Source organism: Lotus japonicus, chromosome 5, assembly GCF_012489685.1.
Source record: "Lotus japonicus ecotype B-129 chromosome 5, LjGifu_v1.2".
NCBI classification, from domain to species: Eukaryota; Viridiplantae; Streptophyta; class Magnoliopsida; order Fabales; family Fabaceae; genus Lotus; species Lotus japonicus.
Window position 1 is genome coordinate 51,707,960 of NC_080045.1, and position 15,123 is coordinate 51,723,082.

At 35.8% G+C, this 15,123-nt stretch overlaps 2 protein-coding genes and 1 pseudogene across 2 annotated transcripts; all 3 read right to left on the bottom strand.

Moving 5' to 3' along the window:
• Positions 1-333: 333 nt before the first annotated feature.
• Positions 334-1,653, bottom strand: LOC130718860 (pathogenesis-related protein PR-4-like; annotated as a pseudogene).
• A 2,998-nt stretch (positions 1,654-4,651) lies between these two features.
• LOC130721570 (pathogenesis-related protein PR-4-like) lies at positions 4,652-6,680 on the bottom strand. Its single transcript, XM_057572370.1, has 2 exons — positions 6,292-6,680; positions 4,652-6,137 (listed from the first exon to the last, which is right to left on the bottom strand). Exons 1-2 carry the CDS (start codon positions 6,571-6,573, stop codon positions 5,967-5,969), a joined length of 453 nt encoding a protein of 150 aa, XP_057428353.1. The 5' UTR covers positions 6,574-6,680; the 3' UTR covers positions 4,652-5,966.
• A 2,295-nt stretch (positions 6,681-8,975) lies between these two features.
• On the bottom strand, positions 8,976-10,781 carry LOC130719744 (zinc finger BED domain-containing protein RICESLEEPER 2-like). Its single transcript, XM_057570353.1, has 3 exons — positions 10,237-10,781; positions 9,082-10,085; positions 8,976-8,992 (listed from the first exon to the last, which is right to left on the bottom strand). Exons 1-3 carry the CDS (start codon positions 10,779-10,781, stop codon positions 8,976-8,978), a joined length of 1,566 nt encoding a protein of 521 aa, XP_057426336.1.
• Positions 10,782-15,123: the final 4,342 nt, after the last annotated feature.

Sequence of the window (15,123 nt, forward strand, 5' to 3'; positions counted from 1 at the left end):
TAACGTCAGGAATCTCTCTGTAGAAGATTGTCCACCAACTAGTTACTAAACTCATGGAGATTCGAACTAACCGTGTGGGGAAATGCTGCCCAAGCAATTAAATTAACATTTGCATGTAAAACTTCTTATTGAAACATATAAATTGCTGCTCAAAGCAACGGTACAATACATATGAGGAAAGTAGGAAACTAGTACTATGTGGCCTGTGCGGTCTTTCTATATCTATGTCGTCGCGGCTTGATTTAATTTTCATTACTTTGAATGATTAAATTTATTTTGTGCCTTAATGAACTTTTTCTTTGATAAATAAACAAATGACAGTGCTTCTTACACTTGATCTAAACACAATTCTGCTATTATTCTTGCTTTTCCTAGTTGTTAATTAGGTAGCAAGCCCATAAACATGTTATTATGTTATAAGCACAATTATTACAAATTGAAGACAAGTCCATTAATCACCGCAGTCCACAAAGTCATAGTTGACGATAAGATGGCCTTCGAAATTCCCATTTCCATCTGAGTCCAGCCTTTGGAACACACTAATGTCTAAGTCTAGTCCCCCATTGCTGCATTGATCAATGATCCTAACTATTTCCTGATCTCCCGTTCGAGTGTTTGTTACCTGCACAAAACCCCATCAACCATAAACGAACTATATTGCTTTCATAAAATACCTTAAGAAATAAAAGAAGAAAAATATGTCTTCATGTGATAGGAAAAAACTCTGGGCTAGGCTATTAAAAAAGCTTGTTTGGCATGATAGGCCGACTTGTTTACATAATATGATTTTTATTGATAATATAAATAAATTAAAATGCAATGATACCTAGAAAGTCTTATTAGGTTAAATAGACTTTTAAACAGATTAGTAGCTAAGTCAGACTACGTCGTCTAAAGGATACGCCCAGACTTTAAAATTTATCCTAGCTATAACAAGTCACATGCCAGACTTGGACCATAAAATTAGAATGACGATTAGACCTATGCAAAGTCCAGCCTACTTATTCTCACGCTTAACTGTCAATTATCAAATTAGAATTTATTAATTTGTGATGTTATAATTAAATTTGAATTTAAATTTCTTTAAAATTAAATGACAAATGGAGAGATATATGTAATCTGATACACGTGTAAAACTCTCTACAACATCAGTGCATATAAATTAAATCTAAGAAAAATTTAGAGTATGAATAGTGGAATTATGTATTGAGTGCTTAAAAATCAGTATTGATGAAGTGATACCATCTTTTTAATAAATCTCACATGAATTCCAACTAATCTATGAAAGTATTAATTAGAAATATGGTGTTAAAACGAGTGTTGCTAGAAATTTTAATGAAGAATTAATCCTTTTTGCATAGTATACCTTCAAGCACTTGCCACAAGCATCTGGGCCTTGAGGCCCAGCAGGCCCACAGAAGGAAGTCCAACCATACTTGCTGCGCCATGAGAAGGGCTGGTCTGCATCCCAAGTGGCACAGAACGCACTACTGCAAGCAAGTCCCAGTTATGCTGCTCAGGTTGGTATAAGTTATATGTAGACCTCACGGTGGCACTTTGACCAGAAGCCAAAGCCAGAACGCAGAGCAATGACAACACGCATAGTGTAATAGTCTTTGCCATTATTGTTATGCTTTGCCAACTTGTCTTGCTTGCAAATGCTTTGTGCCTTTGTCTTTGTGTGTTCTTTTGCATTATATAGGCTTCGTTGAGGCCGGCAAAATATGCTAGCAAAATCTGAGCTATCATTAAATAACTTTGTTTCATCTTGCATTACAAAGCCTTGAACGCAACCTCGTGCGGACATCTAAATTTTACAAGGAAAATTGAAAGCTTCATGTGGTAAATTGACCATCGATATATACTAGCTAGGTAAAAGATAAGAGTGGGAAATGAATCTTGTTGAGAATTGTTGTTTTTACATTGTTATTCAATTCATATATAAATTAGTCTCTCATGTAAGTCTCTGTAAGAATTCTTTGAGTCTGATCGTTTCCTCTATCTTGGACTTAAACATCATCCCTTCATCCTAATTTTTTTCCGAACCAATTTTTTTAATTATATAAGATAAATTGTGATTGTAATATTTAAATGATGAGAGTTTTAATAACATGAAAACACATTATTGAATTGTTGGGGGAGACAGGGTGAGGACCCATGGGGCAAAGTCAAGGGGAAACACCAAGGAGATCTTAGACACCACATCTTAACCCAAAACTTAAGGCATTAGGTTTATGGGTTCATCTTCTTATAAACTCTCCCTCTTACCTTGACTTCTCCGATGTGGGACTTGACTCTAACACTTGATTTCAATAATCTCCTCCTCAAGTGTGAGTCCCTCAACCACATCATTCATGTTCCTCCCGTCTGCGGAAGCTATCCACCTTGTACCACCGTTCGCTGCCAACGGAACCCGCCGCCTAACCACGCTGCTAGGAAGACTTTCAACACAAGGAGCCGCCATGGTCCCACAAACCATCGGCTCTGATACCACTTGTTGGGGGAGACAGGGCGAGGACCCATGGGACAAGGTCGAGGGGAAACACCAAGGAGATCTTGGACACCACATCTTAACCCAAAACCTTAAGACATTAGTTTTATGGGTCCATCTCCTTATAAACTCTCTCTCTTACCTTGACTTCTCCGATGTGAGATTTGACTCTAACACTTGATTTCAACATGAATTAATGATGGTATAAAATTCATATGTTTTATTCTTTTCTTATACTTTATTTTCTGCCAAATAAAGTAAAAAATCCCACTTCTTGTAGTCGTCAAAATTCACGTTTAATTATACCCAATACATGCCAATGGTGTCGGCAAAATTAAGAAAGGTTAAAAAAAATAGTAGCAACAGACAGACTTGGCATTGCCTTGTTAATTTATTTTGTACAAAGAAAGGGGTAATAGATACAAACAGAGACGTTTTTTATGGCCATTTTCTTTTCTTTATGGGTCCAAAAATAGAGTAGTTCTCCAAGGCAAATCATGTAAATTGTCATATCCATGCACTGATCAACTTGTAAGCAGTTAATGGTTTTCTTATATCAAGTAGCTTGGATTTATGTTTAAAATGCTGGAGCTGTCGAGCATATTATTCATGGTTTATTTGATCTTAAGCAGCAGGCCTCATTTTGGACTTCAACTAAACTTGGAGACAGCTGTTTTTTTGTTATTGTTTTTTCTTGTGCAACACATTGTAGCTAGGGATGCAGAAGTTTACTCATTGTTTTTTAAGTTACCATTGTTTTTTTAATTTGGATAGAAATCATTTTCCTACGCCCTTTGAAAAAGGAATTCCAGTAAGAATTATACTTTGTTGATTTATGGGTGAGATCCATCATATCCTTTAAATACCTTATTAATTTTTTTTAATCTTTGACGGTAGGATTTTCTAGAATCTGAGTAAAAGAAATCTCTGAACGGGCGTGAGGGTGTTAGGAGAAGAGCATGATGGTGAATGTGGGGTGCAGTGAATGTCTAGAGTTGGGGAGGTGCCTGCAAAAAAAAACATGGCGCTCGAAGCTTAAATCAGCTCAAGATCAAAGAAAATTTTGAAGTCCATAGAAGAAACAAGAGAGCAAATGAGTTGTCTGAAAAACTTAGTGCAATCAAACCTACATGTTGAAGTCGTCTGATCAATTGTGAATGATGTTTTTTGTTTGTTCGCATATATATTTAGGTGACATTGAGTTTGCAACATTGTAAGATGACTTGACCATAATTCTAACATCTCAGCTTTATGTGTAGCTTGCTGGTTTAGAAGAATTCAAGTTCTAAGTTCAATCGTCATAGTCGACCAACTTGACAGACATTGGTCGTTTAGTTATTTGGGTCGATCAGGATGATGATGAGCCAAGTGGTCGTTTAAACTGACCAAAACAGGGTGTAATCTCGATCGCGAAACTGTAATAGTTCTTCATTTATTCGATCGCGTCACAAGATATTTCACAATTTTCTCCCAAAACTCATAGCAAGGGAACGACTCTAGAAGGATTTCTCAGCTAGGTTGGATGGAGTGGAGCTTCAAGACGTTGATGGGCCATATGGAAAAGTTGTGACAACCTCCCTGCGGTTGTGGAACACTTGAGAAAGCTTCCATATAGCCGTGGTTATCTCTCTTCTTCCTCTCATTTCCCTTGTATATGTTTATTTTCTATTTGTGTATTAAAATTGTGTAATTTGATTCTTTGATTTTTTTTTTGATAGACCAATGTTAGTTGTTAATTGTTAGTAAATTAGTTTCTTCACCAGGATTCGAACCCTGACTCTTCACCCTGCAAATCCATTCATTCCCTTAGCTCACCAAGTGAGCTAACCTTCCCCCGCAATTTGATTCTTTGATTACATACATTCCTTGATATAAATGAAAATCTTTCATGTATATATGGTGTTTCTCTTTGCACTTCATACTTCTAATCAATTAATTGGTAATCTAAGAGGATCATGATCCATGATTTAAGTCTTGAACTCTTCTTGTTTTTCACTATTTTTTTCAAACTTTCTAGATCATTCAGCCCGAACTCAAGCATTTTTGCTTGAATCCAACTGCTGAACACCTCTAATTCAAACACCACTTCTAAATTAATAAATTCTTTTTCTAGTAGTCTACTGGAGTACAAAAGTTTTCTAATATGTATTCAAACTGGCTTATTGTTTTATTGGTGAAATAGAAAACACCATAGTCCATAAGGGGAAAACAAACGACAAAATTATAGAGAGAGGGCGTTAGAGAAGGAGGTGAAGTCCAAATCCAAATATATATAGTAAGCTATATTTAGTGGATGATGAAACAGAGACAAGCACTTCCAACTAGAACCGCTTGTACTTTTATTTTAGAGTAAAATACACTCACCCCCCTCAAGATTTGCAAGAATGACACTCCACCCCATTCTTTTTAAAAATCTACACTCCACCCCATTTTTTATAAAGGCAAATTTTAGTGACGAAAACAAATTCCTCACTACTAAAAACTAATTACTAATTAGTAAAAATTTAAATAAATTTAATGCATATACACTATCATACATTAATTTATGAAAATAATTTTACTGAATTAAATTTAAAAAAACCATTCACTCTGTCTGTTAAGTCCACGTCCCATCTATCTCCAAATCATATTTCTGACCACAAACGGTCACCACCAAGCCTTTACTCCTTTTAACACGGCTCCACTGTCCCACAATGTGAAACCCCATGGCACCTCCATGCCTCAAAGTTTTGTTGCAACCTGAACCCCAGAACGTGAATCACACATCCCTAAAGCCACTTGTTCAACTACTTCTTGTGAATTTCACCCCTTGAAGTTGTGAGCGAACGCTCTGTTGGTCTTAGATATTGTTGGATTTTGTTAAAAACGATGCTCCACCGCCTCGTTGGGCTCTAATAACCTCAGATCCACTTCATATTTTCATAATTTTGTTTCTCTATTTTCTTCACCCATTTGTGTTGCTTTTTTTGCCTACAACCCAATTTTGAAAATTGAAGGTATAAAGAGATTATTTTGATTAAAATTGAATTATTACCAAATATGAAAACACAAACATGTTTCACTATGTTCGAGATATGGTTTGTAAATCGGGCAGGTGTGCTATTGCATAATTTGCATTATGAATTTACGGAGGAAAAACGCGATTGAGAGAATGAGGAGGATTGTAATGTTTTCATTTTTAAATTTATTGGATTATATTGATTTTTTTTTTTGAAATTATTGATTAACAATTTAAATAATAACTAATTATTAATGAAAAATATTTTTCGTCACTAAATTTGCCTCTATATAAAATGGGGTGGGATGTAGATTTTAGATAAGAATGGGGTGGAGTGTAATTTTAACAAACCTTAAGGGGGGTGAGTGTACTTTACTCTTTATTTTATTCTATTACATTGATGGTCTTATTTAGCAGCAGTGGCCACTGGCCATTACGAAATTGAAGACTGAAGTGATTAATGAGAGAGTGAATTAATCAATCACCGCAATTGACAAAGCGGTAGTTGACTGTAAGGTGACCCTGATGGTTGCCCTGTCCATTAGAGTCCAGCCTCCTGAACACATTCACATCCAAGTCCAGTCCTCCATTAGCACACTGGTCCACAATTCTCACCGTAGCTTCATCCCCAGTTGCAGTATTCCTCACCTAAAAATCAGCAACTTTAAACTATTAATCATGATCAGTACTACTCAAACAAACTTTCATTAATTTATATTCTCTCTCAAAAAAATATTCTTTTATCGAGTCAGAAACATTCATACCATCAGTTATTAGAGAGAGCAAGAAAACGTGTACTTACCCTCAAGCATTTGCCGCAAGAATCTCTGCCATGAGCGCCAGCGGGTCCACAGAAAGCAGTCCATCCATATTTTTTACGCCATGCAAGAGGCTTGTTAGCATTCCAAGTTGCGCAGTAGGCACCCGCTGTTAACAGGTTCCAACCAATCTGTTGAGGGTTGTACAGATTATATGTAGCCATCACGTTGTTTGCGCTCTGGCCATTCGCAAACGTTGCTGCTATCAGCCACCACACCGCCACTATGCTTAACTTCCTCTGCGTGATGCTGCTACTTATCCTCATTCTCTCTCTGTTTAAAACTCAAGCTATATGTCTTATTATCTTGTGTTGTTTTTGTGTGTAAGGTAGAAGCTGTGGCGTGCATATAAATAGAGTGTCTAACCAAACTTGAATGTAAGAGACAAAGGGAAAGATATATGAAGACTGTAGGGTGATTCCGGGTATGGTTATTTGGGTTACTTTCTTATCAATACAATCCTACTACCTAAGACAATGAGAATCGTCAAAATTAGTGTCGTGCATGGATGTTGACATGGCAGTAATGGCATATGAATAGAACATTATTGTAGGTGCAAGCAATGTAATTGCTGACTGTGTATGAAAGGGCAATTTACTAAGTTTTAATTAATTAGAGTAAAAAATACTAAGTACTCCAGAAGCGGTTGCATGACGGTGCGCATGCTTGGCAGCTATTTCTCTAATCGTGAGACTACTTTTTAGAAGTTACACCGGCGAGGAACTAAAATAAGACATTTCTCAAAGATTAGGGACCAAAAACTTAGTTAACCCTTATTTTAATGTACTAGATCAATATTGTAATTTTATTGTTTGAATATACTAGTAGGCGTTGAGTCGTTGAAAAAATAGTCATTTGAAAAAGTAGTCGTTGTAAAATGAATTGTTGTAAAAGTAGTCATTGTAAAAATAAATGTTGTAAAAGTACGTAGTGATTATAAAAGTGGCTCTTGTAAAAGTAGCATTTAGCTATACATACCTCGTCTCATCTCAATGCGCAATATTATTTTGTTCTCTCATCCTATCGTCATATCAATAATATTCTTTCGTTGTCTCACAATTCAATCATCCAAATAATGGATTCAAATAATTTACCCAACTTTGATACCTTTTTTCAACAAAATGTTAGATGATTTTATACATGACACTCGTGCATAAGATCACCTGAGGTTAGTTTTGGAGAGGTAACAACAACTTGACAACACTGTTAGACACAATGGAAGAAGAACAATAACAGAGCGATCTCGTGAAGAATGACATATTCGGTTGCTTAATGGCTACTTCTCTGGAAATTTTGCATATGTAGAAACTCAGTTTTGACAGAGGTTTCGGATACAGAAACATGTTTTACGTAGAATTGTAGGAGTCTTCAGCAATCATGACGAGCATTTTCAAATGAGGGTTGATACATATATATCGTAGAAAAAGTTTTTGACCATTACTAAAATGCACAAAAATTTTTGGCATACGAATCACCTGCAGACAGTCTGGATGAGTATGTTTGAATCGGTGAAAATACTGCAAGTTCTTAGAGAAATTTGTAACGGGTATGAACTCAATATTTGGTACTCAGTACTTGAGAAAACCAAAGAAGACGTTGCTCACCTACTACCAATGAGGGAGTCTCATGGATTTCCAGGTATACTTGGTTCTAGAGCTGGGTATGCGGGTAAACCGCCCCGCATAGGCCCGCCCCGCGTAGGCCCGCCCCGCGTAGGCCCGCACCGCGTAGGCCCGCATTTAAACGGGCCTCTGATACGCTGGTCCGCCCCGCCCCGCGGATAAGCGGGCTGGCCCGCGGGCCACCAGCCAAATTAAAAAAAATAAAAATGCAATTTAAAACTAAATTAAAAATATTTTTTTTCATAAAAAACCTTATAAATGACTAAATTAAAAAATGAATGGATTTTTTTTCCAAAGTTGTCAAACTTTGTTGATACATAATAATTCATAATTAGTAAACTCAAATGATCAAATCCATTCTTAACTTCTTGCATATAATATTACTATAAATTTAAATAACATAAAAGAAGTCTTACAAATCCAGACACATTAAGTCTAACAAATCCAAACATGAAATCCTTAAGTAATTCATACAAGTCTTACAAATCTTAAAGTTGAACAAACATGTCTTAAAAATCTAAAACAAACCAAAACATCAAATATCCAATTCATGCATCAATCATCAATTCTTCATTCAACATTCTTGGATGTAGGTGGCTCCTCATTTTCATCATCTTCTTCATCTCCTACAACTCAAATTCAAATGTTATAAGTCATAATTGATAATAAATTTAAAAGGTAAAAAATAATTCAATGTATGATTTTATAAACATTTCGTTCATGAAAGAATGCAATAATTACCTTGAACATCAAATCCTAGCAACCAATTTCTTGTACAAATCAAAGCTTGCACATTCTTGGGGAGAAGAGAGCTTCGATATTTGTTGAGAACACGAGAGCCAATACTAAAAGAGGATTCGGATGCTACGGTTGTAATTTGAATGCTCAATATATCACAAGCCATCAATGCAAGAATTGGATATCTTTGTTTATTCTCCTTCCAATATTGCAAAAGATCAAGATCCTTATGATATTGTGAAGAAAGTCTTGGATCATCCAAATATGTTTCCAATTCAGACTTTCCTACTTGTGACATATTTTGATTCTCATATGTGATAAATCTCTACATAATAAAATAGAAACAATAATTAATAAATGTAAAAACTAATTAAAAATTTAGGTAAAAAATAAATACAAGGAGTAAACAAATACTTACATCCAAAACATTGGTGGTAAGAGAACTACTAGGTTGAGAAGCATTAGCAATGTCACTAGTAGTAACCAATGTCTCTTGTGTGGATTGACTTCCACCATCAAAATTGTTGACATACTCATGAAATAGATCATACATCTTTTGTTTGACAATCCTCATCTTAGTTTGGCGAGCAATTGCATCAAGTCCAATGTCAGAATAACAAAACTCCAAAAATTGAAGCTTCAAGCGAGGATCAAGAACGGAGGCAAGTGCAAGAATAACACTATAATCACACCAATACTTATCAAATTTCAGCTGCATTTCTTTTATCATGTCCCTAATCACCGCATCCTCATGAGTCTTATTTTGAAACAACAAACATTCAATAATCCACACTTGCATGAAATACAAATTAGATGTTGGATAAGTGGATCCAGAAAACATATTTGTGATATCATAGAATGGAAGCAAAACCTCACAAATTTTTTTTCCTCTTTCCCAATCTTCATCACTAGGGAGAGATTTGTAGTGTGAATCATCTAAAGCAAGCTCCTTAAATGCACGTCGATATACAAGTGCACTTTTAAGCATCAAGTAGGTGGAGTTCCACCTAGTAACAACATCCAAACGCAAACCAACCTTTGTCTCCTTATCAATACCATGTTTCTCCACATAAACTTTAAAAACATCCCTTCTTCCTTGCGTTGCCCTAACATACTTGACACTTTCTCTAATTTTGGATAAAGCATCATTAGCAACATCCAAACCATCTTGAACTATGAGGTTTAGTATGTGGGCACAACAACGAACATGAAAAAATTCACCATCACATAACAAACTTTTATTATTCTTCAACCTATCTCTCAAAGACTTTTCCAATGTGTCATTAGACTTAGCATTGTCCAAAGTCAATGAGAATATTTTTCCCTCGATTCCCCAATCCACCAAGAAATCATTCACAATCTTAGCCAACTCTTGCCCAGAATGTGGAGGAGGACAATGACAAAAATTAAGAATTTTACTATTCAGTTTCCAATTTTCATCAACATAATGAGCAGTCAATGAAATATAACCAGCAGCAGTACAAGCAGTCCACAAATCAGAAGTCAAATTTATCCTACTTGGAACTTTGGCCAACTCTTCTTTCAATTTTTTTTTTCTCTCCCTCATACAACTTAATAATATCTATTGTGGAAGCACGTCTAGAGGGTACCTTTACTTCAGGATTCAAATATTTCAATAACTCTCTAATCCTCCTATACTCCACAAAATTGAAAGCAAGGTCATGCTCTATGATAGACATGGCTAACATATCACGTACAACTTTGTTATCCACTTTTCTAGTTCTCAATTTGGCACCTTGATGAAGCATTAGTTTACCAGCAGTAGTTTCATGAAACTTTGGAATCATTTGACACGCATTTTTGTGACGCCTCAAAGATGAAGTTCCATAGTCATGACCACCACATACATATTGCTTCCCACAAGCAAGACATTCAGCTCTATTTTTCCCATCAGATCCTTTACCAATTGTTTTGAAGTAATCCCAAACATTAGATGTGAGCGACCTATCTCTCTTCTTATTCTTATCAACTTCTGCGGGTGATTCAATGGAATTTTCAGTTTCAAGGTTCAAAGGATTAGCACTAGACTCACCAACATTAACAGTTTCATCCAATTCATTCATAGAGGAATCAGAAGAATCAGATTCAGACATATTTCCTCCTATAAAACAATAAAAATAGAATATATTATCTAACAAAACTATAGAATCTAACTTCAGTAAAAAAACATTGTACAAAAAAAATATCAACACTGAAACAATGACCACACTATGATCTGGTTCTCTAAAATGGAAAGAGTAAAGTGATGGAAAAAACTAAAAAGCATCAAATTTGTGACTTTTTGACCTTTTGTATAATGACTTAGAAAAAAGTAAATAAGTTTGCTAAGATTACACTGGGAACCTCTTGAAATACGTGGTGCTATTAGTCTAATGCATGTAGCATTCCGTCAATTTTAAGTTGGCATATTCTACAACCTATTATAGCTGGTTGGGCATTGTGGCAGACAAAAAACATCCTTAGATATATACAGCACTCACGCTAAACCTGTGTAACCTTTGATTTTGATCATTCTTTCTCACGATAACACCACATTCCAAACTCAGCATTGTCAAAATCAACACTGAAACAATGACCACACTATGATCTGATTTTCTCCCAGCAGCATCACCAACATAAAAGGATTGATTCATATCAATGGTACCAAACAACAGGGAAAATAGAACATTAAGAAAGGAGGAGCAAACCTGGTTTTGTTCATAACTGGACCTGCATCCCTCTCTCTCTCTCTGTCTATATATGTGTGTGTGGGATTAGGATCCTTTTATGTGTGTATGTGTGTGTGTTATGTGATGGTGCAAGAAGGATGTGAATGAAGCCCGTGGAAAAAGCTGTTAATGATTTGTATTTAGAAATGGGATCTGAGGGCTCTGCATTTTTTTTATCCCAATAAATTGGCTTACATTCTGTGCGTGTCTGTCCATGCTATATATCTTCAGTGAGCATTTTAATCTTGTCTTGTTCACTGCATGTTTATCTCGTCCCATCCTACTTGTATTTTTGCATTATAGTTATCTAATTTATCAATGGTACCAAACAACAGGGAAAATAGAACATTAAGAAAGGAGGAGCAAACCTGGTTGATGGGCGGTGGCGCGGCGGCGTGAGGAAGAGAGGGAGCGTGTGTGGTGGCCGCGGGTGGCTGCTGTGCTGGGTGCTTGGCTGCTGGTGCTGGGCGGCTGGGACAGTGGGACTTGAGGAAGAGAGGGAGCGTGTGTCATTTGAGAGAGAGAGGAGAGGAACCAAAAGTAATTTAGGGTTTGTAACTAAATTGTAATGAAATCAGATAAGATTTTAGAGAGAGGAATGGGTTGGACCTTTTTTTTTTTTGGTGTCTTAAACTTTTTTTTTCCTGTTGGGCCAGTTCTTCATTTCAAGGTTTTTTTTTTATAATGCGGTCCAGCCCGCAAAACCGCGGTTCAACCCGCCTGAACTCGCGGGTTGAGCGGGCCAGACCGCGTAGGCCCGCATTTAAACGGGCAACCATTCAGCGAGCCACAGCCCGCGCGGACTGCGGGTTACGCGGGCCGGCCCGCGGGCGCGGGCCAATTCGCCCAGCTCTACTTGGTTCCAATGCTTGTATAGAGAGTGGAATAAATATCCAGTTGCGTGAAAATGTTAATTTTATCGAAGTGATCATGTCAAACTCATAATCATGCTTGAAGCAGTGACATCACAAGACTTGTGAATTTAACATTCATTTATTTGCATGGCGGGTTCTAACAATGACATCAACGTCTACATAATGCAACATTGTATGGCAGGGAGGACAGATCTAGAAATTTTTTGTAGTGAGGGTGATAACTCCTAGGCAAGTGTACCTATTCGTTAAGTAGTAATAAAATATCGATCTCAAGGATTGCGGTTGTCCAAATTAATTTCACCTATTAAATAACTAAATAGACTAAGTAAAAAGGTTTGGGGTGAATAATTGTTGAAAAAGAACTTAATTCAAAGTTGTAAAATTCAATGAAAAGCAAGTACTAGTATTGAGAGCAATCAAAAGGGGAAGTACCTGGGGTAGGATTTCATCAATCTCACTTATGTTCTTAATAGACTAATTAACTCATGAATTATCTAACTTATTTATGGTGCTTGCCTAAGTTTCTACGTGATAATCTCTTAACTACGCAGAACTTCCAATTAAACCAGAGGCGGTAGAGGCTAGCTGGGGCACTTGCCCGAGCTCCGTGGCGGAAAAAAAAAATTGATTTGAGGTGTAAGGAAAAAAATGATTATTTTGGTGGTTCAACTTGGGCAAAACTACACCAAACAGCTACAAATCCAAACAAAATCAGAACTAAGAAAGTTGAAATTGAACCCAAAATCACAAATCAAGTTTTTTGTTTTTGGGTAAGCAATGGATATATAAATAAGTAAACTGCAAAGAGGGTGCCAAAACGAAGAAAAACAGAGGAAAAAAAAAAGGGGAAGAAGAGAAATGAAAAAAACCCCACAAGGACCACAAAAAGTAAAAAACGCAGTCGCAAAAAAAATCACCCCTTCGATGGCAAACATGCATCAGTGTAAATTGGAGAAATTTCTTTCTTTTTGCTATACTGTGCAGAGATTGCAAACATTCTCCAAAAGACCAAGGAAGGATGTCCTTCAAGACCATACCCAAATCACCTTCAATAGTCCACAAACAGAGGCAAATAGATCTATTTTTTTCTTGTAGAAGAAATAAACTTTACCGTCTTTCTAGGACTACTCTGCTGCAGTTATTGTCTAGAACTTTCCATGTTCATATCTCCAAGCAGCTGGCAACCACTAGACTTTCATGCTTTTATTTTTCTTTGGCTTTGTTTTTTGTTTTTGTCTAAGATAGTTACTTTCATGCTTTTTAGGGCTCTGTAGAATCAGTTGGGTTTTGTACATATCTTTGGGCCTCAACCTCTTTTAATGAGATACTCATTAAGTTTGATAAAAAAAATTATTGACTAAATTAGCAAATTGTTTCATTATTTAATTCACTAATAATTGAAATTTTTAAGTATTTAAATAATTGCTCAAATGATTTTAGGATACTATTTGATACTATAGATAAGAAAATAGTTTTTTTATTTTATCTCAAATCTATTGAACCTTTTAAGTTTTAATTTGGTATGTCAAACATTATAATTATGAAGTATACCTATATGTTTAAGTTGAATGTTTAATTGAGAATGTAACATATTTTCCATTGCAACAAGTTATTCACGTCGTAACAGCCGCAATGCTTGCAACTGCAGTATCTACAAACCGCAATTTAAAACCTAGGTCAGACATTAAGTGTGGGCAGTTAAGCTTAGTACTAACCTTGCCCAGGCTCCACGAAAATCCTGGTTCCGCCACTGAATTAAACTGCTAACACTAATTTATGGTGTTTGCCTAAGTTTCTACGTGATAATCTCTTAACTACGCAGAACTTCCAATTAAACTGCTAACACTAATCTCTTAGTTCCTAGACGAATTCAATTGGAGAATTAAAGTTCTTAGTTACTAGCCAACACAATTAGAAGTTATCATTATCTATAAGGCGTAGGCGTTCCTAATCAGTTCCTCACCGGATCCCTATTTTCTACCGATTTCTCAATCGCATACAAAATAGCAAAGTTAATCTTCATGCATAAAGATTCATAGATAAAAGATGAGAAATTCATAAATAAAAATAGGATTCATGAGTCTAAAAAGTAAATCAAAACATAAGATCAAAAGAGTCAAACCAGACACTCCAAGTACCTACGGAGGTTTAGCTAAGCATGACTTTCATGATCAAATAATTTATTGAGAAAAATAAAGGTTCTTCAAAAAGCTTCAATGCTAGGGTTAATTCCAGGAAAAAGACTCAAAAGCTACTCTCTAAAATTCTGATCATATTGCTTCTGTTTCCGTCTTTTTCCAAACACAATCTGTATTTGTAAATTCAACCACGTGATATGCTTCAAATAGCCAAAATCTTGTCTTTTAGTTCTGCCACGTGTCGCCTTTCCACTGGTCCAAGCTTTAAAGCATAAAATCAAGTGCTTCGCGGACCAAAGTTGTATGGTGGACCCCTGGCACGATCACGACACGTGGAAGGGAATTAAGCTGCAGCCATCTGATTTCTGCACGTGCATGGTAACTTCAGTGGAACAGCAGCGCCGGATCAGCTCTATTATTCCTGATTTTAACATTAAATAAAAATCAGATAAAATAAGATAAAATCCATAAATAAACAAACTAAATCCTAAAAAGATAAAATAAATCAAAATAAAATACTAAAAAGATAATAATTCAAAATAAAACATATCAATAAAAAATAAATTAACTTAAATCCTAATAAATCTAAATAAAAATCATAAAAATATATAAAAATACTAAAAACCACATAAAAATTGTAAAATGCATGAAATAATCATGGAGTGACATAAAATGACTACAATATCCTAAATAATATATCAAAATGCATGGAAA